The sequence below is a fragment of the Columba livia genome, chromosome 5 (genome assembly GCF_036013475.1).
Source record: "Columba livia isolate bColLiv1 breed racing homer chromosome 5, bColLiv1.pat.W.v2, whole genome shotgun sequence".
NCBI classification, from domain to species: domain Eukaryota; kingdom Metazoa; phylum Chordata; class Aves; order Columbiformes; family Columbidae; genus Columba; species Columba livia.
The window spans coordinates 17134665-17160840 of NC_088606.1; the positions used below are offsets into that span (position 1 = coordinate 17134665).

The 26176-nt window shown below is 41.4% G+C and overlaps 1 protein-coding gene across 5 annotated transcripts in view; it reads left to right on the forward strand.

Annotated features, from left to right (window-relative positions):
- Positions 1–25479, forward strand: part of BTBD7 (BTB domain containing 7) — a 57463-nt gene extending 31984 nt beyond the window's left edge. For 3 of the 5 annotated variants that reach the window (XM_065063614.1, XM_065063615.1, XM_065063616.1), the window contains exons 4-12: positions 6547–6755; positions 8102–8177; positions 10347–10507; positions 10787–10930; positions 11165–11278; positions 12789–12978; positions 16981–17159; positions 18316–18744; positions 20449–25479. In XM_065063614.1, coding sequence (XP_064919686.1) covers positions 6547–6755; positions 8102–8177; positions 10347–10507; positions 10787–10930; positions 11165–11278; positions 12789–12978; positions 16981–17159; positions 18316–18744; positions 20449–21264 — 2318 coding nt within the window. In that variant the 3' untranslated portion in view covers positions 21265–25479. Of the gene's footprint in view, positions 1–6546; positions 6756–8101; positions 8178–9241; positions 9900–10346; positions 10508–10786; positions 10931–11164; positions 11279–12788; positions 12979–16980; positions 17160–18315; positions 18745–20448 lie in introns of those variants that run through there. The other 2 variants (XM_065063617.1, XM_065063618.1) reach the window with 2 other exon arrangements.
- The last annotated feature ends 697 nt before the right edge of the window (positions 25480–26176 follow it).

Genomic DNA, 26176 nt, shown 5'->3' on the forward strand with positions numbered 1-26176 from the left:
AAATATTTTTAAATAGCACAAGTTGCAGTGTTTGCTCCCTAATTTAATATTTTAAATGGCTAGCTAATATGCTGTATTGGATTTGACATAACTTAGAGTTTTCACTGTGGAAGGATGGCTAGTATAACACAAAATGCTGCCTGACCCAACCTTCAGATTGATCATTATTTTTGATTTGACAGTTAATCTCAAGTACTATAAAGTCATCAGCTTTGTATTTGAATAAAGCAAAAAACAATACTTTATGCTTTAATAGTGCCATAATACTTTGAATTCAGCCTTTCAAGGATGGGAGTACATGAATGTTTTAAATTTTGGGGCTTAGAAAAATTAGCAGAGAGATCAAAAATAGCTCGAAAGAGGTACTGAACTTAGCAATAGACTTCACCAGTGTTTGACCACTAATGCCCATTGAACCCTTCTTTGTCTCTAATGCTACTGAGGTCTTGTTTTATTTTCTGTAAAACATTCATGTAGTTTTGCACCTTCATGTAACCAAAACTTGTTTGTTTTCAAGTTCTGAAGTGTGGAAAAGGAACGTACCTGCAAGTAACAGGCTTGGCATCAGTTAACTTTTAACTTAATCACCTTTTAAACATTGTTTTAACAATGTGGGGAGAAGATGGAAAAACACTAAAAATTCAAGAAGCTAGAAACTTGTCACATTCCTTTAAGACAGAGAATATGGTGCTGCCAGGAGGCAATAAATGTTAATAAACTGGGAAAGTCAACCTGCATCCAGAAGGTTGAACAAGATCCCTTGTTCACAGTACAGTTATAGGAAAGTAGAAGTTGTTGGCAGTTGCTGCTTATGTGATAAATGGTTAAAAAGGTGTAGCTCCCTGCTGGTGCTAGGTAAGTCTTGTGACTTGCTCTTACTGTTCCTGTAACTGATGTTTTGCCTACTGCTGTGGAGGACCTAAATTCCTGTCACCATGTCACTCAAGCAGCACTGCTGCCTCGTCTCCTGCAGTCCTCTTGCTTTTTGTTCTCTGTGCTGGCAGTCAGGGTTGTGCTCTTGGGGATCTAATGCTGCTGGAAGCAGGACTGACAGAAGTGATTTGACTGTTTCATTGAGTGGCCACCCATGCACCAGTGTGACAGAAGAAGAGCAGGAGATGTGGAGTGCAGGAAGATGACGGTCTGGTTTTATACCACGTACAAGCAGGTTAGCTTCCATGGCAGCTCCCGCAGACTCGGAGTGTGGGCTGCCTTCGAAAGAATCCTTAGTGGCTATAGAACACATTTGCAGCTTTGGGTCTCTAAGATGTGGGAAAGAGGCTGAGCAAATGTTGACTTTTTTCCTTTATCTTCCCATCAGAAGCTTGGTTAGAGCAGCGAGGGTGTTCATGGATGGATGAGACAAGCATCTCTGGAGCTTTCGAACATGTTGCAATCCAGTCTAGCAGCAGGTTATGCTTCTGTGCTGTTCCCTACGTGCCAGCAAATTTAAAAACTATGCTTCTTGATTGCCAGCATGCTCTCTCCTAGTGCAACAAACTTAAAAAAAACCATTAAATAGCTTCTAGACTCCAGTTCAGTGTCAAGGTGAATTATTTTTCTTGGCTCCACTGGTTTGCATAAGTCTAGGGGAAAGGTCTCCACTACAGAATTAGTTAAATCAAGCTACCAATTCTGTAGTAAAATCTTCACTTAATTCAACTCTTCCTAACTTTTGAAGCCACTTAATTTTTTTTAGTAGGTCTTTTAACTGTTTTGATAAGATCACAAGCTACTAGCTAGCATGCTAAATGTGGGCTCAAGCTATTTCTCTTTGGAAGGTCTGTGGAATTGCATTTGAGAGAGAACTGGGGAAGCAGAAGGGACTTGTTCAAAAACCTGTTGGTATCTAGCAAAAGTAGTGCATGGAATAGCCTTGTATGTCCAAAATGTGATAGTCATCTGTCAGGGATTCAGCGTGGAGTTTAAAGAAATGAGAGATGCTAATGGTCATAGAAACTTGTGGTAAAGCACTTTGGGACACTGCAGATGGATCTTGGAAAGGCTGCTGCTGCCTGACTATTATGAAATAGTACTCATAGGAGAAAAATGCTCTATTCCACTGTGAAGAACAATGTTGTGGCTATTAGATGACTCCTTTTTTTGTCAAGTGGCTGATTGTTAAAGCAAAAAAATCTTCTGCCAAAGAAGAAAAGGAGTTGGATTCCTTCCATAGCTGGAGTTGGGCTGCCCCAATTTATTTAGATGTTCAGAAAACACTTTAATTATTACCTCATGCTTACTCTGGAATAAATACTTTTAATAATTCCACAGTTCTGACACATTGCTAAAATTACTTAGGATAAGGACGGTTTTGTTTGCTAGGCATCTTCAATGAGCTTTTTTCACCTGATAATGTTACATTGTTCGTAGTTGTGCAATAATTGGACTTGACAGAAGAACTGAAACTGAGCTGATGCTCTGTTTCTATAAATCAGCATTGCTGAGATCTTTGGAACTGCATTTCTCACGGAAATGTAGTTTTCTGTCTTTGTGGAGGGCAGGTATCCTTATTGTTTCAAAAGTAAATGCCAGATGAAATACTGCAAGTGGCATTCACTTTGAGATAGGTCTCTTTGCTCTTACAGTTTGAATTTGTTTATGACTGATTTTGGGGAGTGGGTTTACCTATTGTTGTTAAAATGGAGGAGTCCTTATATGTAGTCTTTAGACTTCAGGGGGATGCAATCATCTGCTGAATTCAGCTTGCATGCAAACCGAACAATTGCATGCAAAGAGTTATGTAAGGATTTAGCAGGGCAAGACTTGGTGCGACACAGCAGGCAAACCAACCTCTCTTTTAAGCATATTGTAGCGAGTCATGGCTAGCTTTCATTTGCCATGCCAGGTTTGCTGCTAACTTCACATCTTCATTTTTTGGGCCCCAAAAGGGAAAGTAAGAGGGACTCACGTAACAGAGTTAAATGCCATCTCAGTAACTGTGTAAGAAAAAATGTAAGGAAAAAAAATAAGTAAAAATGGATCCCGGAGTGGAAAGCTTCAGACTTCATTTATTCCTATTTCTGACATCTGCTGAAGTATTTTGAGCTTTTTTAAAGATAGGTTTATTTGATTTATTTTTTTAAAAAAAAAAAAAAAAAAACAAAACCCACAACACTGTTTTTCAGATTCTTGACCAGAATTTTCTTAAGATTTCAGAGTGAGGTTTATCTTTCAGGCTTCTGGGGAATTCCCCCATCTAGAGGGGACAGTTTCTCTGCCCTGTACCGAATCCCAAGGAGTGTATTTCAGAGCAGTTCTCATTCTCTGTTCTCATCTGATGATGTGGCTGATGTTCCAAGTGCCTCCAGCCAATCTGCTGCATCTTCACTGGTCCTCACCATGCAGGTTAGAGGCCAATATCTGTAGTAAGGCGTCTATTCTTACTTGTAGTAGTAATAAGTAACCTAATGGTAATAGGTAGCTCTGAGAAGTGCTCTGTTACTTCAGTAATGGTAAAAGATGAAGCAGGTGTGTTGAAACATGACTCTACACTTAGCCCTTTCTCAAAAGTAAATGGAGAGTCTATCTTGGGATGAATGGTATAGCACTGCCTTTAATGCACTGTGCAGAAATGTGTATGCTTCTGTCAGCCCTTCTGTTGGTGGCGACATTGATATACGGTCTTCCTTTCCTCAGGTGTATCAGGCATGTGAAAAAACAATTATCCACATGCTTGTAGAGAAAAGTTTAAGTATGAACTGGTGTAAAATTTAATGCTGTTGGGGAGACAGGCATTATTCTCATAAATTCCTTTAGAAAATTTAAAAAAATTAGTGCCTAAAACTACGTATACATTCAGACATACTCATGGAATTTGCTGCAAACATTCTCATTGAGCATTGACTGTATTTATTATGTTCATTGTATTTTTTTTATATACTTAAGTTTAGAAAATTTTAATGTCAGGATATTTTTCTCATAATTAAGGTGCAGGTGTTTTTGTAGTATTAAGTAGAAATATGTATGTTCAATAGGACAGGTAAATGTGTAACCTGCCTCCTCTTTAAACTCTTGCTGCCAAGTACCTTCTTTACCTTACTGTTTAAGTTTTCCTTTTCAGTGCCTTCGCTCCTAAGTAGTAATTCCTTTGACAGATACCCTTCTACTTGAAGCAGCATGTTCACTTGTTGCTACTTACTCCTTAATAACTTATCTTTCACGTAATTATTGCAACAGAAATTAAGTCAATGCTTCTGTATGCTGATATATGTAGAAAAGTAAGATTTTATTTTAATTGCTGTTAGTGTATCTTACATGTATGCAACCAGTTCAAAAATATGTAGCATCAGGACAATCTCTTAGATCTTTGTCTTGAGAAACATCAAGATTACCATGCTGAACACTTACTCAGCTTAGTCCAAGTTTTCTAAACAACTGACAAAGTTTAGTTCTTAAATATCCTTGGAACAGAGAGAAAAATGATGATGTATAAGTAAAATAATTGCAGTGTAAGCATGCTGCTCTGAACTGTCTGGGGAGCTCTTGTGGTCATAAACACAGCTGTAATTTTGTGGCCATAGTGGGTTCAGACTGGAATGTATGATTCTAGGACAGTGGTGGGGTTTTTTTTCTTTAAATTGCTATGTTTGTAGTGCAAATAGAAACAGTATTCTGTGTATATGTAAACCACATGCACAAATGAAATCAGCAAAGTGCTATTGGAGACTTCAAGTTATCAGCATTGGGGTACTCTCTGCATTAACTCATTAACCACAAGTACCCATGTTTTCAGCCCTCCCACAGTATGCATCCCCTAATTTCTTCCAAATCTGCACCATGTCCCTTCAGGAGACTTAAATATCCTGTCTTTTCTTCAGAAGACATGTACTCTGTGAAAGTGTAAATCCTAATGCAGCAGTGGGTCTGAAGAAACTGTAACAGACCCACCACGAGTCAGAACACCTGCCTCCTGGATGCTTCCACATCAGAGGAGATTCTCCTGGTCCTGGCACCCTCTGTGCCTTCCTTGATATGGAGGCCGAGGTGGTGGTATAGGGCAGCCAGTGCTGCCTCCTGCCTTCTTCGAGACAGAAACTGGTGCTTTGCTGCCCTCACCCTGTGCTGAGTAGCTGAGGACCAGCAATATGTCACAGCTTACATTTCTGTGGCTCTGCATGGTCTCGTCTCAGGAAGGTCCGTGTGCAGTGTGATAGAGATGAAAATCCCACCTCTGTTGTGGTTTATAGGCGTCTGTTAATCTGCTGCAAACAACAGTGACTCCAATTCAAATCTGCAACTTTAGAATGTGTTATACAGTCAGATAATGTATATTAGCCAAAGGAGGTTCTAGTAGGGCTGAACGAGCTTTCCAGTTGTTCATCCAGGCATGCCAGCAGACATGATTTAAATGACTGTATAGTTAAAAACCTAAACCACAATTAAAATTATTATACTCTTAATCGGAATTTAATCCTCTTTGCAACCTTGGTCTGTAGGGCATTTATGTTCTTACTCTCACTGGGGATCATATAGACTCATAGAATAGTTTGTGCTGGAAGGGACCTTCAAAGGTCACCTAGTCTAACCCCTCTGCAATGAGCAGGGACATCTTCAACCACATCCAACTTCACCTTGAAAATTTCCAGGTATGGGGCATCTACCACAGCTCTGGGCCGCCACAGTATTTTTACCACCCTTATTGTAAAAAATTTCTTCCTCATGTCTAGCCTGAATCTCTCCTCCTTTAGTTTAAACCATTATCCCTTGTCCTGTTTTAACAAGCCCTGCTGAAAAGTCTGTCCCCATCTTTCTTGTAGGCCCCTTTTAAGCATTGAGAGGCCACAATAAGGTCTGCCCAGAGCCTTCTCCAGGCTGAACAACCCCAACTCCCTCAGCCTGTCCTCACAGCAGGGTTGTTCCAGCCCTCTGATCATCTTGATGGCCTTCTCTGGCCCCTCTCCAACAGGTCCATGTCTTTCCTGTGCTGAGGGCTCCAGAGCTGGACGCAGGACTCCAGGTGGGGTCTCACCAGAGCAGAGCAGAGGGGCAGAATTGCCTCCCTCAGTCTGCTGGCCACGTTCTTTTTGATGAAGCCCAGGATACAATTGGCTTTCTGGGCTGCAAGTGGCTTGTCTCGTCGTGTCCAATCTTTCACCCACCACTATCCTCAAGTCCTTCTCCACAGGGCTGCTGTCAATCCCTTCATCCCCACCCTATATTGATACTGGGGGTTGCCCTGATCCAAGTGCAGGACCTTGCACTTGGCCTTGTTGAACTTCATGAGGTTTGCATGGGCCCTCTGGACAGCATCCTGTGCCTCAGGTGTGTCACCTGTACCACTCAGCTAGGTGTCATCCACAAACTTGCTGAGGGTGAACTCAATCCCACTGTCTGTGTCATTGATGAAGATATTAAACAGTACTGGTCTCAGTATGGGCCCCTGAGGGACACCTCTTGTTACTGGTGTCCATCCAGGCGTTGTGCCATTGACCGCTTGCTGTGACTATCCAGCCAGTTCTATTCCAGATTTAGCCATATGTATTATTCCATCAGGATCGAAGGGCCTCTATAGCAACGTCATTGATTTTTGCTTCTGTTTCCTAGGCTGTGAAGACATTATTGCTGAGAGCATCTCACTAGACACCTTAATTGCCATTCTGAAGTGGAGCTCTCAGCCGTACGGTTCCAAGTGGGTACATCGTCAAGCGCTGCATTTCCTCTGTGAGGAGTTTACCCAGGTCATGACTTCAGATGTCTTCTATGAGCTCAGCAAGGACCATCTGCTCACAGCTATTCAATCTGACTATTTACAGGTAACTTGCAATGCAGAACACAGCTAGTCCTGCTTGAAGGAGCAGGTTATACCCTTACTAGGAGCGCTTGGGAGTAGCTCATCTTAAAGTGTAGTTGGGAGAGGGTTTGTAAGCACACTAAGCACTCCTTTCATAGTATGTAAAAAATTAAATTGATATAGTGATTAAGAAAACTATTTTGTTCTTGGCTTGTAACACAACTCAAACTGGTGGTATGTGCTATTGCTTAGAAGCCTAATAATAGTTTAGAAACTGCTGCAGATTGTTTTAAATGAAGCATTTCTGAACCTAATATTTGTCTTGGGTGCTTGAGTGTTTTATTATGTGGTGGTAGTAGTTGTGCTGCAACAATGTACATAATTGGAGCTAATGAACTAGTAATTGTTCAGAAGGCTTAATTTATATTTGGGAGGAGGCATAAAAATACCTTTTCTAACAGTTATTGCAGAATTTTTTGGGTTTTTTTTGTGATTTCCCTTCAGTGATTGTGTGGATATTTGCTGCCATTTCTCTTCAGGGGAGATATCTTTATAATGATGGCCAGCCTTATATAGGTTATAAATGACTGGGTGGTTTTTTGTTTGTTTGTTCTGGTTTTGTATGTTTGGGGTTTTTTAAAATTGTATCTATTTATTTTTTTTTAGTATTAAGTGTTACAGTTTATTTAAAGTGCTTTTCAAAAAATTGTTTACTTTAAACATTTCAGGAATTGCAGTAACAGTGCTGTTGATCTTCCATGAGAGTGTATATTGTGACTAAATTTCCTACCCTAGTTGTTAAAAACCATGTAAATAAATTTTTCAGTACATGATTTTTTTTTTTTCTTTAAAAATGTTGAGTGGTTAGCATATGTATATAGGTATGAACAAACCAAGTTTGTGTGTAGTATTACTGAAGACATTTCTCTTCACCTAGATTATAATTTAGTTGGTTTAATTGTTTTTGTAGCTTTCCACACTCTGCAGGTGCTGAATTTGTAATGTTAAGTAAGAGATCCAAACCCCCAGTGTTAGAACTGCCTATTCTAATTAACTTTAATCATTCAAATTTAATACCTGTAAGTTTTCATGCTAGACAAAAATTTTCCTTCTGTAGAATATTTATTTTTCTCTTCCTAGGGATTCAATAAATGACGTGAATCTAGAAATCATGGTGGTGATATATCAGTAGTTCTACCTTAGAATATTTGGAGGAGGTGATATAGCAGATCACAAGTTCTTGGTACAGTTGTGTTTCTTTGTAGCTGTAGAAGACCTGTGTACGTGACCCTTTTGGGTTTGTTTTTTTTTTGTGTGTGTGACATTATACTAAGCATATACAGATTACTCACTTTCTCTTTCTACCAGGCAAGTGAACAAGATATTCTTAAATATCTGATTAAATGGGGAGAACACCAGTTGATGAAGAGAATAGCAGATCGAGGTAAAGATCCTTTAAACTACACAGCACTAAACCAATTAAATCAAAATGTATGGAAATTATTTTCTGTGGGTAATCTGTAGTTTAAGAAAATTTCATCTGCTTTTCGCATAATATGATCAAAACTAAACAAATGCACTTTTAAAAAAAAAAATCTTTTGTTCTTTAAAAAATGAGAGTGCAGGTATTTGAGGGGGGACGGGGTTGTTTGGACTCCAGAAGAAAAGTGGGTATCTTAGCAAACCCTATAAATTTCTAATGGCAGGGAGTAAAGAAAATAGAGCCACACTCTTCTCTTGGCACCCAAGTCAGGACGAGGGGCCATGAGGCATTAACTGAAATACAGGAAGTTCTGTTTAAACACAAGGAACTGTGAAGATGGTCAGACGCTGGAACTGGTTTCCCACGGTATTTGTGGGGTCTCTGTCCTTGGAGGTGATCAAAACCCAACTGGATGTAGCTGTGGGCAACCTGCTCTACCCGGCCTGGGAAGCATGGGGAGGGCGCGATGGTTGTGGCCAGACCAAATTTCCAGAGGCCCTTTCAACCTCTACAGTTGTCTGATTTTCACATCTGGTGGGTTTGCTGTTGTCTCAATTATTTTTCTTGTAACGAATTCATCAAATAGAAAACCCTGCAGTATCTTTTGCTTTTATGTGCTCATGTAGGCTTCTCACAATAGTCTTCGTTCACTGTGTCAGCCTTTCACTTTAGTTTATGTTTCTCTCACAGAAATCTGTGGTAGTAAGAAACAAGCCATCAAGTGGCATCAGTGTTTTTCATTAAGTAGCTGTAAATGTATTTTTATTAGCTCAGATACGCTTTATTGCTACAGTGGTAACTTCAAGGGCAATCTCACATGGGTTGGATGTGGGAAGTAGGTTACATATATATTTCCCAAATAACAAATGCGGGTAGTTTGTAGTTCATCCCCACCTCAGAGTGTCAATTAGATAGTACAGTGAGAGGAACAGAAAGAACCTGCCTGAGTGAAAGCAGAGCTGGTGTGGCTACTGTCTTTGGAGGGCTGGCCATGATTTTGAAATCCGCTGTTATTGCTTCAATAGAACTGCTTTGTCATGGACACGTATGAAATGCAACCCAAAGTCAGTTAAAATACGTACTTTGAGTGACCTGAGTAAGTATTAAACTTCTGTTTTCAAAACAAATTTTCTAAGTGTTTGTCTCAAGGCACATTGGAACGTAATGGAGCCAGTTAAACAGTAACAAGCATGGACTGGGGAGGAAGCTGCTCATCTGGAGTACTTGTGCAGCTGCCTGGACTGTAGTGTTCATTAAGTAAAAGGCTCATTTCTCTTTCCTGGGATCATCACATAACATGATAAGCAAAAAGATAAATAATAGCTATGCCAAGTTCTATCAGATTAGGACCAAATTTAGTCTAGTAATTTGGTCTAAATTCCTCAGTGACACTGCTGATTTTGCAGCTCTGATTATGTGGCAGTGCCAGTTAAATACCGGGAAGCATTAGAAATTGTAGTGGGCTGTGGCCCATACTTGAGCTGCCTGTACCGAAGAGTGAAGCTAGCCAAATTCAGGTTGGGCACAATACCTAAAATGTAGGTAAGGGTAGTTAACTGGGAAGGGAGAATGACTCAAGTGTGTCATATGTTGTCATCTTGCTATTTATAGGAAGATACTCTTGGCACAAACAGGTATCCTGTGAACATGAGAGCAATTTCAGTGGGCTTGTCACAGTTGTTACTAAGGTAGGTTACACAAGGAAGCCAGAATGATTATCCCAGTGGACTTTTCAGGCCTTAATTTGTAGGAAATAAGTTTCTGACAGCTGCTGGGGAAAGGGAGAAGAGCTGCAGGACTGAGTCTTTGGCAGATAGTGCTAACAGAGAGGTACACATGTTTTGGTAGCATAGGTACCCCAAACACTCTATTTGTATTTTGTCCCTGGCTTACACTTTGAAACTGACTGCTGTGCAAATGACCCATGCTCATATAAACTGAACCTGTATCAAGGGATGCTTCATATTAGATTTTAAGGCATGAAATAGTTTTGTGGGGCGATGCTGATAAGCACTGATTTAAAATTATAATTTTCTTTCCTTTTTTATAACTTCCTGTAAGCCCTGTAACTCCCACTTTACATCAAAAAGTTTAAATAGTAAACTTAGTATTTCTTGTTCCTTCCTGCAGAGCCTAATTTACTCAGTGGTACTGCTCACAGTGTGAACAAAAGAGGTGTGAAGAGGAGAGATCTTGACATTGAGGAGCTGAGAGAGATCTTGTCTCCACTTCTACCTTTTGTCCGCATTGAGCACATCCTACCCATGAACAGTGAAGTACTGAGTGATGCAGTAAGTCAGTAGTCTCATAAAAATACTGTCTCGGGGTTCTTTGTACTTCAGATGCTGCAGTATTCAGCATAGTGGGTATTTAAGGATTAGCTCCTAAAATGATATTACTCAGAGTAGTACATGTATGACTCTCTGGTTAAATTTTCTGGTTTTTTTAAATCTATCAGAAGCCTAAAGAAAAATCAGTGGTGTAAGGATTCAGTCTAAGGAATGTATTTCTTGCAAGTTTTTCCCATATTTATATTTAAAATCCATAAAACTGTTTCTTGATTCTTAAAGATGAAGAGAGGCCTGATTAGTACTCCTCCTTCAGACATGCTACCGACATCAGAAGGTGGAAAGTCAAATGCCTGGCTGCGGCAAAAAAATGCTGGAATATATGTGCGGCCACGACTGTTCTCGCCATATGTGGAGGAGGCTAAGGTAATAATGATTAACAACACTTGATTATTGTTAAATTGGAGTCATCAGGGGGTTCTGTAAAGAGGGAAAGATTTTGGTATGTTTTGCCTCTCTTTGCATGTAATGGCCTAAAATACTAACGTTTTCAATTTAACAAGACTTACAAGATTGATCATCAGGCTCAAGTCTCTAGAACTGGTCAGAAAAATTTCAACAAAATTTTTTTTTGTCAAAATTGAAATGTTTACGAGACAGATCTTGATGAAATTCCACCGGAAACAAAGCAGCGTTCTGAGGGAAACCTCCCTGGTTTCCAGCCAGTTTGCCGGCCCAGCTCCTCGGCAGCCCTCCCGGCAGGCGGATGGCAAGGTGAGAGCCTGAGAGTCCCAGTTGGCAGCTACTCAGCAACCTCGGTGCCAGGTCTTTCAGGCTCCCCAGCTCGCCCCAGAGCTGGGTGGAGAACTGCTATTCCACTTGGCAGACGACTCTGGTATTTCATCTTCTTGTTTGAATCAGAACATACCCAAAATAAGTTTGATCAGCCACAAAATGAAATAAATATTTTGTGTCTAGTTTGACTTAAGTCCTTGGTGTCCCTCTTAGGCAGTAGCTTCCCTATTTAATACCTTGCATGAGGACTGTCCAACTGAAGATCTTGTAGCATCTCTGGTGGTGTTTGGTGACAGGGTGGAGATGGCTCTGTGTGGGGCAGAAACATGCCACGTTCTGTTTGACAGATAGGGGCCTTATAGGTTGCTGGCTAATGCCAGCGCTTAAGGCAGCTCTTACTTAAGTCGAGAGCTCATGGGTCCCATCAGAGCAGACGACTTTGGAACAGGAGGATGAGGTGAAGCTGTGCGTGTCCGCATTGCCTGCAGACTCTGACCACTACTCTGGTGAATTCGGAGCTTTTGCCCTGTTCCTAAGAAACAGAATATTTTCCAAGGGTGCGAGGAGTTGTTGGCATCTTCTTTGAGGGGAGGAGAGAAATAAACCTACTCTGCATTTTGGGGACAAAGGTTCAAGAGCACCAGGTGGCAATAAATGAGCAAAGGAAGACTAGCCAGTTAAAATTTTATCTTTGTATTTTGGATTGTTAAAACTAACAAAAATATGTTAAAGAACATCTGATAAAAGCTTTGACTCTTTTCAGGTATATAGGATAGGAGTGCTTTAGTAGTAACCTTAAAAAGTGCATTCTGATTCCCACCCCCCCCATCAGGAATCCTACTTGTCTCTTCTATTAGTTTCATATTATGCTATTAATATGTAGTTGTTTAACCTTAGAGGGGGGACTCTTATTATCTGGTAACTATACTGCTATTTATAGTTTAATTAACGTGAAATGCAGAAACTGCAGATGAATGATTTCTATGGGGTTTATTTGCTTTGTTTTTTTGTTTTAACTCACCTGTTAGCCTCCCATTTTTTGAAATAAGTCCATTTAACACTAAATGAGAATCCTAAAAGGGATGCATAAATCTGTTTCTATTATTTAAGACATCTGAGGGAAACGTTTCATTTTCAGATCAGTGCCTTCTGCTCAGTGGCACAGAGAGCTGAGACCTATAGGCAGTAATTGTCTGAAACAGAGCCCAGAGGATATGCCCTCAAGAAGGTTGTTCTAATCTGACACGTACAAAATAAGCAAAGCAGCCTACCCAGACTTTATCTACCTGCCTGCTCTCAGCTCTGTAACTCTGATCATGACTGGAAAATGGAATAGAAAATGCTGTGGAAAAGCCAAATACTGTTTTGGATGTGGAAGAGTTACGGGTTAAACACTGTTAGACTTGTGGCCTGGGGGCTGCATTTCCAGCAGGTCCTGGGGGGTGTGTGTGCAGTGTCTTCATGGGGGCTCTGGTGGCTGTCGTTGCAGTCAGTCCTGGATGAGATGATGGTGGAACAAACCGATCTCGTTCGTTTGCGGATGGTCCGAATGTCCAACGTGCCCGACACCCTTTACATGGTGAACAATGCGGTGCCGCAGTGCTGCCACATGATTACCCACCAGCAAGTCAGCACTAACCAGTCCAGCCCTCCGTCAGTCATAGCAAATGAGATCCCAGGTAAGGTGCTGCATCAGTGGCAATGCCAATTGCTCTCGTGTGAGCAGGTGAGGGCTTGGGGCCAGGGGGAGTAAATGTGAATTATTGAGTATTATGATATTCTCAGAGAGTAGTACTGCACTATTTGGACTTCTTCCCACCCTTATGCTTTGGTCTACTCTGAAGACATAAACTATTTTTGGATGGCATAGTAAGCAGTTAGAAAATAAGCTACTACAGGGAATAATATCTTAACCTGCTTCAGCTGAACGATTTGAAAGACCTTAGACTGGTTAAACTTACATAGAACACTTGCTGGAGCCTGACTGGATGTTCTCAGAGTGCTTCTTTGTTTCCTACAACCAGTCATCCATGATAAATAAGATCCAGAAGGCTGGAAAATGGCAAAATACTGATTTCTTTTAAAAACAAAAAAAGCAGGGGAACATAACTTGTAGGGCAGTCAGCTTAACTTAGTTTGCCAGAAAAGTATTGGAATTAGGCACTCAAAACACACTCTTTTTTCAGTTTACCATATTCACTTTAGCTTTGAAGTCAAACCAACTTCATTCCTTGTGTGGCAGAGTAAGTTTTGATAGGTGGAAGTAGATATGGCCTCTCTTGACTTCAGAATACTTGGTGTGACATTCCTGATAGCCAAGCCAGGAAAATATAGACATAAAACTGCTCTAATATATTTTGTTGTTTATGGATTTGATCTTTTGGTATCAAACGGGAAGAATGTATGTGGTGGGATTTCCAAAGTATCTAGCTCTTCCCAGCTTTCTCCCATCCCATTAATCCTCAGTGTGCATAGATAATATGCTGGCAAAAGTGGCAGCTGGTGACAAGTTGGGAGGGTCAGTGGAGGTTTTGGAGGGCACAGTTAGATAGCTAAATGACCAGGATTAAATTTTAAATTCACTGAATTGTGCTTATGCATGTGTAGTCAGCTGTATGCATACAGGATGACAGAGGGGAAACTGTGGAGAAAAGCTTCAAAGTCAATATATGATTCTATAAAGAGCAACCGTTGTGCTAAAATACAGAACCAAATGTGCCACAAGACAAGTGAAGTAATTTGGTCTCAGGTGGAGCATTGTGTTTAGCCCTTTAAATGGCCAACTGGGTCAGGTCAAGCATTTGTCTGTCCAGTCTGGTATCCATATTCCAGCAGTCACCAGAAGTGAGTGCATGAGGAAAGTGTAGCAGAAAAAGCATATAAAATAATTCCCTGTAAAGCTCTTTGCGCTCTTCAACAATTTGTAGCTCAAAAATGTCCTATAGTGGATCGCGTGTTTCTGTGTAGTTAATAATTTTAAATGCATTTTTCATCCATGGGCTTATGCAGTCTTTCCTTAAACTTGCACAAACTTTGGCATCCACTTTTAGATCAAAGTGTCACATTTCAGTAGATACAGATCAGTTTGGGAATCTGTAGAAAAGTGATAAAGATGACATGGCACCAAGAAAACTCATCTTCCTCTCTCCACCACTCCCTGTTTTATAAGCTCTTTGTATGTCAATTGTGTCTCCCTTTAGTCAACTATGTTGAAAGAAAGTAGGTGAACTATTTTTACAGAGGCTAGAGCCAGGACAAAATAATAGGTTTACATTACTGGAAGAGAGTTTAAGGTGAGATCTTAGGAAGATTTGAAACACTAGTTAGTTAAACACTGCGGTAAGTTTTCTGGGAAGGTTTGTGGAATGGGTTTGATCTCTTTGTTTCTTGTGATTGGGGATTAGACTTGACAATACCTAAAAAGAGCTTCTGAAAACTTCTGTAATTTGATAAAAGTACTACTTATTTATTTAGAAACTTAGAGCTGTGGCATCTTAGTAGTACATTACAGATCTCAGACTTTTTCACCCTGTAGAGAAAAACATAAATATACTCACCATGAATGTAAAGTATTTCATCATAAGATGTGACTTTGGTAACACTTTGCTGAATCTTACTTTCCAAAGAAGCTGAGAAAGGAGACAGGTTCTAGAAGGTTTCCAATGTTTTGCAAAAGTTGTTGTTTTCTGAAAAAATCTGGCTGTGTTGGCAAATGTGAGACATCTTGCAAGTGTGAAACTCTACTGCAGCTTGATTCTGTACAATTTAATATGTAGGAATTCTTGCCAGCCTTGTGGTTTGCACACAGATGGGAGCTCTGAGCCTGGCCAGTAGCTGGAGCACAGGTATTGTGTCCTGGTAACCGCCTGCGTTGCTTAGTTCTGTAATTAAGCAAAAGAACTGATAGTTTTGCCAATGCTTTGTGCTAGGAAGGGTAGATGGAGCCAAATTAATTTGAGGAGATTCAGGCATGTACCCAACCTATAACTTGTATGGGAATCCATCTCCAAGCACAGACGGAGCACAGGAACTGCCGGAGGGAGAGCCAGACAACGATTCCTCAGTGCGCCTTAGGCCGGACTCCTAGAACATGGTGTTTTCTACAGCTTAGGTGTTCCCCATCTGTCGCTTGCATCTTCCTTGTACCCACTGCCCCTGGTCTGGATTTGCATAAATGTTGGTGGCAGTGTGTCTTAGTGCCCTGCTTGCAACACTACTGTAAATGAGTTAAGCCTCTGCTGAAGGCTGTTCCATTTTGAGGCTAGGTTCTGCAGGTAATTTGGCTTCCTTAGGTATTTTCCAGTTTCAGTTTGAATTAGAAGTCCTGTAACTGACTTGAGAGAATTGTATTTTTAATGTATGTAATCTCTCTTCAATATGTTTCACAGGAATAATAGTAAAAACAACACCACCAACACCAACCAAAAAAACCACCACTTTGGTTTGAGAAGAAAGCACTTTTTGATGAAAAACTTGAATCATTTTTATGCCTACTGGTTTGGAGAACTGCTTCAAACTTCTCTAAATTTTTTTTCGTCTTCAGTGTTAGCGAAATGCTGGTTGCAGCTAAACATTTGGCTGCTAAACCGGGATTTTTCAGAACAATTTAAGTGTGTGGAGGACTTACTCCCATGACTTGAAGACTGGATATAATTTATTATTCCCCCTACCCTCCAAGTACATGAACTCAATTGGGGGTAAGGGGGTGGGAATTTTGTACCACTTACACTCATCCTTCATGTACCAATGTAAACTTTGTGAAACTGGCACCGGTTATAGTTGCATGATGTTGGGTTTTCTCCTCTGTAATGCAGATGTCTTTTCACAGTGTTCTTACTGTCTGATCCATTTAATTTTATGAGCTTTCTTTACGGACATCTGGTCATGGTAATATATAATGCTTGCAAAGCTGGTAAAGGATCAGATGCCAGGGCTTACATATTCAGAGGTCTGGATTTGTCCTCTCTTATGATATGCACATTTTCCTGAGGACAGAAAGACCACAGAGAAATATCATTCATCATCAAACAGCAGCAGGAAGTGGCATGAGAATGTTTTCCAACAGGATAAATACCCCAAATTATGCATGATTTCATTTTGGAAAGGTTTTTAATTTTTTTTTTCAATATGGCTGCATAAAACAACATAATTTTAAGAGGTTTATGTTGGCTTACAGTTCGTGTATTTTTTTTTTTTTTAGAATGATCTTTCTGTAGTTACATAGTGGTATTATGGCCTTGTGATTATAGAATTCCACTAGGAGTATGAAGCGTATGCCAAAAAAAAAATCTGTGAATTCTTGGCCTGTAGAATTCATGAGGGAACGTTCAGTTGTTATTTAAAATATAATACCCCCTCCTCAAATCATGAGGCGTCATAAGGGGTTTACACAGAAGGCTGTATTTGTGGCTCATTCTAGCAGAAGCTGGAAAAATGGTAGATGTCTTTACATTTGTGTGATATGTGTGTATCCCATCTGGCTTAATGATGTTCCAAAGAACATGTGTAAGTTGAACCGTTCTTGGCAGAATGATTCTTAAAAAAGAGAAAAGGCAGGTCAGCGTGATGTTAGATTTTTTTTTCTTTCAGAATTAAATCTAATCATTGCAATCAAACTTACTGTGTCAGAGTTCCAAAAGCAATCTCTATTATCTCCATTCTGTTCTCTGTTATCCCTCCAGTTCCCAGCCTCCTTGTTGTAAAAGAGATGATCAAACGGCTGCAGGAGCTGCGTCACACAGAGCAGGTGCAGAGAGCGTACGCACTTAACTGTGGAGAAGGTGCCACAGTCAGTTATGAGATTCAGATTCGTGTGCTGCGGGAATTTGGACTTTCTGATGCTGCTGCTGAACTTCTGCAGGTATGGAAAAATCGCTGTATAAGACCATTGTGTACACATACGCAGGCACGTCGCAAGAAGAGCCGGAGGCCACGAATGCATTGCAAAGAGCAAGTTTTGTTTTAGTTACCTCTCTACTGGGGGATCTCCGAAGCCACACCTGAGCTCCCAGGCAGAGGTGACACCAGCGGGGACGCAGGCGCTGGTCACTTCAGCCCTGTGGGAAGATCACCGGGCCTGCTGAGCTCACCTGTATTTCAAGGCTTCAGGCAGGCGCAGCCTCCTGCTCTTTCTCACAACAAAGCAGGAATCTCAGACACAGTGATAAGGTGCCTGGAGCTTCTCACAGGCCTATGTTATCTAACACAGAGGTTCTACTCATCAAGCACACAAGGCCAGTAAAACAATTAGTGTGATGTATGTGCTTTTTCTACAGACAGGTACAAGTCACTTGAGCTTATTTACATTTAACTAACCTCCTCACCAAATCTTCCGCTATATCCCCATACAACCACAAACGCTTTGCTTCTCCTCTGCTTTTGAATTGACTTAAATGTATAATCTGCCAAAAGAGAACTGCTTTGTGTGTGCACATACAGGTGCAAAAATGCTTTGAAATGCCAGCTTAACTTTAGAACTCTCCAGGTGCAAACTATAGTGAGACTGTTGCATTTGATGTATGTAATTTTATATATGTGTAAGTGCCATGTGTAAGAATTTGTCTCAAGATTTGTTGCCATTCAGGGTGCTCTTACTGCCACAGATTTTGGGGACAATAAAAATCTGGTGAAGAGGCAGTTGATGAGAATAGTCAAACCATAACTAGAAATCTAGGTTATGATTTATTCTTGAATCAGAGAGGTGGAGAAGTTTTAAGTAATACAGTAGATCTGCATGGTACGTGTCAGGGCTGGGAAAATGGAAATGGCACTTCTGTGTGTGCACTGCTGTTAAAGCAAATGCATTTATGGGCTAACTTATTCACACAGTGAATCTGATGCTGCTTGTCTTGATTTAAAAAAAAAAAAAATATATATCTTTATTCTGTGATAGCTGTAATCACCTTGAGTGCTGGTGAGGCACAACTACGCTGTTAAAGTACTAGCCGATTTAGAGGAGATTTTTCTGGATGACTTTCTACTTTGTTTTATTACATGCTGGGTTTTTTCCTTTGCAGAATCCTCACAAATTCTTTCCTGATGAGCGATTTGGGGACGAAAGCCCTCTCCTGACAGTGAGACAGTCCGGGCGATGTCGCGTTAACAGCACTCCCACCGCAGAAACCATGTTTACAGAACTGGACTCTTTTGTGGCCTTCCATCCACCATTGCCCCCTCCTCCACCTCCATACCACCCACCAGCAACTCCTATTCATAACCAGTTCAAAGTGGGCTGGAAACAAAGGGTGCCAAGTCAACATCCCTCGCGTTCCTTTTCTTACCCATGTAATCACGCCCTGTTCCACTCCCGAACGGCTCCCAAAGCTGCACCGCCCATCTACTTGCCCGGGGTCAAAGCGGCACCTCCGGACTGCACCAACACTACAGCTCTGGGGAGACAGACGGTGGCTGCAGCAGCGGCCGTGATGGCTGCCGAGAAACAAGTAGTGAGTATTGTGATTTCTCTGCTTCTCCCTGTCTCTGACCACTCAAAGTGGGTTATGGAGAGGAACTGGGGATAATTATTATGAAGAAGTAACTTCGCTTTGTTAAATAAAAGAGCATCTTAATTGGTTAGGAGGAGAATTTTCTGCCAGACTGGCTGTCAGCATTCTGCATCCCAAAGGCAGGCCCTGACCCCTGAGAGCACCAGGTGTTCCAGGAGAATTTTGGAGGGGCAAGTGGGACTTGTGAATCTTCTGAAATAGTATAGTTTGCTCTACCTTAAAGCATAAGTCAATTTTAGTAGTGGAGTACATGCTATAATTCGTGGGTAGAAATTATGGTGATATTTTGGCTATTTGGAGATAAGTTGTCCCAAAGTAAACAGATGTGTATAAAGAGAACCTGTGGAAAATGTGAAGACCTTACAGCTGTGAAAAAGACTTTAGAATGAATAGGCAGCAGAAACTGGTAATTGCAAATGCAGAGGGCTTCATTATAGCATTTAAAGACAGTCATTACAGCTGCTGAACTACAATATGATGCAGTGAAATCAGTGAACTCTAATATGCTCGACAAAGACATAGCTTTGTGAAGTACATTAAATGCTCTATAAAGAATTTGGTAATTTATTCCTGCAGTGAAAAAAATATTTTGGGTATGCAGTTGTGTCATACTGAAAACCTGCTCTTTAGATGCAGATTTAATCTGGGGTTCTGAATGGAAACCTGGATTTTTATTTTTTTCCTTTAACAATTGTCCTAAATATGTTGCACTACTTGTTATATTTAGGTTAAAATATTTAACTTCACATTAGAGTTGTTTGCCATTGTTTATTCAAGGGTGGGTTTTGTAGCATGGCTCTCTCTATTGATCAATACTGACTTCACTAAGGAAACCATATAGTGATCTTTTTCACATTAGAATGTTTCTATGAAAATGCAAGAAGCAAAAATTTAATATGGGTGATATTTTGTTCTGTATTCTTTCTGCAATTTGTGAATTACTAGTAATCAATGATTGCTAAGATTGCTTTAATTAGAAATTATAAATACAAATAGCATTGTTAACTGTTCTGTCTGGAAGCCTGTAATGTGCTTATCTCACTGCAGGATTGTTTACAGGCATAGGTGAGAAGGCAACCGCGCAACAGCTTCCACGCACTTTGTGCATCTGGTCAGCCCTGTAACTGATGCTCCTCCCAAGCCCTAAGGCTGTCCTGCGTACATACACGCGTGCCTGCAATTAACTTACGTTAAAATGTGAAACGCAAGCAGAGGGGTTGCATCTGTAGTGATGAAATACGTATTTCGTGGCTTCCCTGCACTGGAACTCTGTGCTGGAAGAAGCTATTAAGTTCTGCACTGAGTACCTTGTTCAGTTTGATAATTGCAAGTGGCTTAAAGCAGGCTTACCCTTTGAGAGTTTAATGGTACATTGTCATTTACTGCATATTGCAGATGATGCTTTAAAGAAGGAACTATTACTGTGGCACAACAGCTTCATGAAAGCAAGCAGCTGACTTGCGCTAGCAGGGAGGTGGAGGCTGGAAGACACGTGTTCTTTAGACAGTGTAGGGAACTTGCAAGCTGAGGTTGCTCTAGGCAAGGGTAGCTTAGGAAAATGCCATTTTGAATTATGGAAACTGTCCTAAATACAGTGTGTGTTTTAACTTTTGCTTTGTTCCCATGGACCAATTTCTTTTCCAGTGTACTCAGCCCTTGCTAAATGAACTGATGCCAGATATCGCCATGGGTGTGTCAGCAATGTCTTTAAAAGACAGAAGATTACCAGAGCTCACGGTCGACACAGAATTAAGCCAGACGGTTGCAGAGGTAGGACCTGCTCTGCCCCAGCACATTTCATGTATTCAGAACAGACACATGCCCACTTCTCGAAAGAAACACGCAATAGAGCAAAAAATAGATGCTCGGGAAAATCAACAGGAATATCCTGACTTCTATGACTTCTCAAATGCTGCATGCAGACCCTCTACTCCAGCACCCAACAGGCACAGTCCTTCGCCTTCACAAGGCATATATTTTGGCCCAGATTTGTACAGCCACAATAAGGCATCACCAAGTGGCTTAAAGTCAGCCTATCTACCTTCCCAGATATCTCCTAAGAAACAAGAGGATTCTAGGAGGGAATACCTGCTCTCCCAGGATGGGCATCAACACAGACAAAAGAATGAGCCAATACACCTCGATGTCTTAGAACAACCTCCCCAGCGACTGGACTTGGCGTTGGCAACCCAGGAGAATGCTGGTACTGGCCCGGTTCACATCAGGGGAAGAACAAAAATGGAGACGGATTTAACCTATGGGCTGAGCTCCACCAGAGCCTCGCTGCCTGCGTACGCCTCCGACGTGCAGGACGAGAGACCCGGTCGCAGGCTGGCAGGTGACGAGCCGCTGGAACACGGAGCGCAGCGCAGCGCGGATTTGGAAAGGGAAGATGCAGTGAGCAGGGGAAGGAGGTCTCCGAACAAACCAGACTTCCTCTATAAAAAATCTGCCCTATGAAAGCAGCCTCCACTATTTCTCCGTGCCTGAGAGTTGTAAACATCCCATTCTTTGCAACTTTGGCCTGACTTCTGTCAGACAAATTCGTTCATGCCAGCAGATAAATTCAACTTCGCTCACTTCTTTTGTACATACATTGCTTTGTTAGAGACAGCATGTTATCACTTTGTTTTTAATGCTGCTTCTGGTTTTATTTTATGGGAAATTTTTTTTGAGCAAATTTAATTAAGCCTTTTTAAAAAACAAAAGTTGGTACCTTTTTTCTACAACCTGGTAGCCTTTTGCACCTGTACATCTATTTTAGTGTATTAGTTTTGTACTAATATGTTAAACTTTATTGTCACATTTAAAGGACTGTATTTTCATACTTTTTGCATTTTCCCTTTCACCTGCCAATTCCCTATGTGCATTGGGTTGCACATTATGAAATGTATTTTCTTATGAGATAATAACAATGCGTTTATTTTTTAATTATAGGAATTCCAAAGAACAGCACATCAAAATACTACATTTTTAGTTAGATTTTGTTTGTTTGGACCTGAAATCTTCCTGATTTTTTTTTTAAGACTATGGCAAGAATCCAGTCTAATGTTTTGTAGAGAAGTTCTGGCAGCTGGTCTTACCCCTATATAGCAAGCCCACTTCAAGAACTATCTTTGGGTTTTTAAGAGTCCAGGGGGATATTTAGGAGTCTGAATTCCAGTGAAATTCACTGGGATCTGACAGTCTGATTCTGTTTGCTTCCTGGTTCAGCTGTGACCAGGGAGAACTCCATGATCACCCAGAAGCACTTACTAGACAGACTAGAATTGTTCATTTGCCCATGCAGAAATAAATCTAGAAATACTGTAAGAAATTATAGTAATAACGTGGTCTTCCAGCTACCCACGTGTGGGGGTAAGTGAAGACCGGAGTTGAGGATCCGTGCTGAACCCCAGCGTGTCAGGAAGACAAGGCGTAGCACCTTCGCTGTCGCCTGAGCGGTGGCCCCTCGGCCTGGGGGGTTCCCTCTCCCACAGAGGTGCTGGGGCGGCTGCTCCTTGCCTTGCGCTCCCCCGCCTCTGAGGAAAAAAGGGCTTCACTCTCAGCAACGTCCTTCAGTGCTCCTTACCTGACCTGAAGCGTTGCTGACTTTGTCATTGCAGCGGCTGTTCTGTGAACGGAATCAAAGCGAAGAGTAACTGCTCTAGCATCATGGAATGTGCGCAGCTTTAGCACTCTTAACTTACACTTCCATTTCCCAGCTTTTAAAGTACAGAAGTGAGATTCATCGGCTCATGTGACATGAGGAGGGAATGTCGGTGACCTGGGCTGGCTCCTGGCCGCTGGGCTGGAGTGAAGCGATTGTACCGGGCATGATGAGTACAGTTTGTAAGTGCATCCTTAGTCCTTAACGTGCAGTTTTTACCATTGGGATCTGACATCACTGCGGTGTAGTGATTACTTGTAAAGGCCAGTTTGGGTGGTTGTTTTTTTAAAATGCTGTTTCTATCATGAAGAATTTCCCTGCAGTAGAAAATTTTAATCCCAAGTGTGACCTAAGGAGTGCTTTAAGGTTGGGTTGTTTGTTGCACTTCAAAATGCTTAGTACTATTTAAATGAAATCTTGCTGCAACTTTACTTTTAGTTTTAGTTAGTGGCAGATTCTTACCTAACCTGTTTCATCAAGGTGTGCAAGGCCTGGTAACACCACCACAGTTCTATTGGAATATATTGAATACCGCATTTCCAAACTACCAAACAGCTTCTAGATAAATGAAGATATGGGTGTTTGAACCAACAAATCCTAATGTCCTGCATACACATCTGTAGGCCTCCTGCTTCTGTGAAAGCTCTGCAGATGCTCCTTTTGAGATGCAGCCATGGAAGGTGTGGTATACGGATGGGAGGAGAAACTTTGCTAAACCGTGCGGGTGATGTGTCTCGTGGGAGAGGGGAGACGCTTTTTCCCCTCTGTCAGTCTTCTTAATGAGGTTTTGTTTTTTATTTTTTTACCACAGTCAAGACGCTTGGTGGTCTTGGCGTCATCACCAAGATGCCGTATTTCGATGGGTCTGCAGTGTAGAACGTGGTTAAATGCAAGAAGGTGTCATTGTGGGACGGTGCCACTGCAGGTTAGGGCCCGAGGTTCAGCTCTGGGGCTTTTCTGCGGGTCGGAGCACGGTGCTGTCTGACCGCAGAGCTCCAGCCGGGCACCTGCGTCTCCTGCTCGTCAGCGCTAGAAGCATTAACTTGGATCACACACAAACGCCCTCAAACACCCTGCACTTGTTGTACGTATGTAGGTAGCTTAATGACTAAATAGGCATACCTGTCCTCAGAAAACTTATTGTTCTGAATAATTTATTTTTACCTGAAATCAATGGGTGTACTTGGAGAAAAACTATTTGAGTTGCCATAGTTTGATGTGGCACTGTGTGCCTGGACAGAGATGGGGCTGAAATCTGCAGATGTGACTTTTAAGCTTGAAGTCTGTGGAAATGTGGCTGATGAAAACTGAGAAGTTTTGAGCTTATGGCTTGAGGGAAATCATTAAATGCTTTGGCTTTGGAATAAGCTGGTGACAGATGTCTCTAGGGGGGACTGCCTGCGCTTTAGAATACAAAATTGCTTCTGAAGTCTTAGAAGCTGAGCAGTATTAAAAAGAGAATGAAGTGTTTAAAAGTAGGTGCAAAATAAAAGACAAGTCCTTCTGAGGCCACAGAGACAATCAGGCCATGTAGACAATCTGCGTTTTCCCTTGTATATGTTGAGTTGGGAAGAAGACGGCAGCTAACGGCAGCTGATTCAAAGTGGAAAAGAAGGATTTGTCACGTTACTGGAACTGTGTTTTTGTGCTCCAGTGTAGGATTTCCTACTTAGTTGGACGTGCAGAGGGAGGGGAGAGACCATCTTCGTTGTTCCTCACAGAAGCATTATTCAGAAGATAGCATTCATACCGCATCTCACTCGCAGAACACACGTATCTGTGCTACCTGCTACTTCTTGTTCTGTCTACTGAAACTTTGGTGCAGAAGCTCCTTGTTTACATGAAGCACTTTCTGATTAGGCTGGAAATTACCATCTTTTCCTCCTGTAAATTTGATGGAGATGATAACCAGTTACTGACTGTATTTGCTTGAGGACAGAGGTATGAACATTACATTTTACTGAATGAGGAAGACTCGTGCTCCTTGTTCTTTTAAAGAGCTCAGACTTTCATTTATTGAGCAACATGCAAAAACTTTTTATTTCCCTTTCCCTGACCCCCTCCTTTCCTTAATATATGGATGAATAACTTAATTCCTGAAACAGATTCTTCCTTTGAAATGTTTTGTTGTTCCATGGAGTTACTGTAGTTGTGTGTTAGTAACTGCTGTGTTGATGGGCAGTTTCTTCTTCTATTTCCTGTTCTTGAGGAGTTTCATTTCTGAAAGTTAAGGCTGTGGCCACCCCTCCTTGTAACCTTGGGGTTTGGTTCTGGAGTGTCCCAAATGTTTGTCTTATGGGTTCCTTTGCTTCAGGTTGGTGGGATTGGGGGAGCAGGGGGGACAGGGGTTGGTTGGGTTTGGGGTTTGTTTGTTTTCTTTGGGTGTGAGGTTCGGTTTTTTTGTTCATTTGTTTTGGGGTTTTGGGGTTTTTTTTTTTGGTGTGTTTTTTATTTTTTAGGAATTCTCATGCTGCTTGGAGCACTGTTTGTTCATCTGATGATTCTGTGCTTCTACGGTAGAGGTGGTGCTGAGCTCTGCCGAACGCAGGGAACAGCTGACAGAGAAAATTGTACAACTGTATTTGGGGTTTGTGTAGTTCTCTGTGCTGCCGGAAGGGAGCTCTGCCCTCTGCAGCGCCACGGTTTTGTTTCTTGTCCTCGTGTTGTTACTAGTATAAAGTCAAGTGCCTTCAATGCTAAAGGCTCAGAAAACTTTCTTAAACTGACTTCATGTCCTATGCAAGTGTTTTTTCTACAACCTGCATAACCAGTACTTTGTAAAACTTGTTTACGCTTCAATTGTACATAGTGTTTTTTAAAAAAAATAGTATTTTTATTTAGGTACCTCCAAACTTGAATTCTAGTCTTGTGTGATGCATTGTAAAACAATACATTTCTCTTTTGAGTACCATTACAGTTGTAAAAAGGTTTTCACTGGTTCTATTTTTCTACTGTTGCTGAGAAGCATGTAACACTGACTTTATCCTACGTATAGTTGGCATTTCAAATAAATGGCTTGTATAGAACTTGCTTGTGTGACTTATTGCAGCTGCCTGTTGGCAGCGCTGCCGCTGAGCCCACGGTGCTGCTGTTCCAAACTCGCCGTGAGCGATGCCGGGGGAACAGAGCAGCTTAATACGCACCGTAAGGTGCCCTCTGGCACTAAAGGCTCTTAGACTGCTGCTCCTCTGAAATAAACGTGCAATAATGCTTTGAACATCAAGGATGTGATACCAACGAGTGTAGAAAGAGGAATTGTAAATTAGTGGCACTGTTCAAGCAGCTTATTAAAAAGGAAAAGCACTCCAGTGAAATAGTTCAGGGAGCTGACTATTCTCTCCTCGCAGTCAAGGCAGAGGGATGTAGCCCTTGACCTGGAGGTGTTGATTTTCTCAGCAGAGCAACTAGACAGACCCCACGGAGTCCCCAGCGCCCTCCTCCCCAGTTCCAGTTATCAGCTGAACATTCATTTGTTCTCTCTCACACAAACAAGAGAGATGTCATCAAGAGATGACTCAAGTCTGGAAGCATCATCCAGCAGCCGGAAATCGTGACTAGTCTCACTGTGGTGGACAACAGCAAAACACTGTGGGTTGTGTCCTGACAAAGAGGGGGGAGAGAGCACTGTATGGTCTCGTGTTAATTGCTGACACCTTCATTCACACATCCAGGAACATCAGTTTTGGGAGCAGCTTCCTAAACTAGACAAATTCAACATTTATT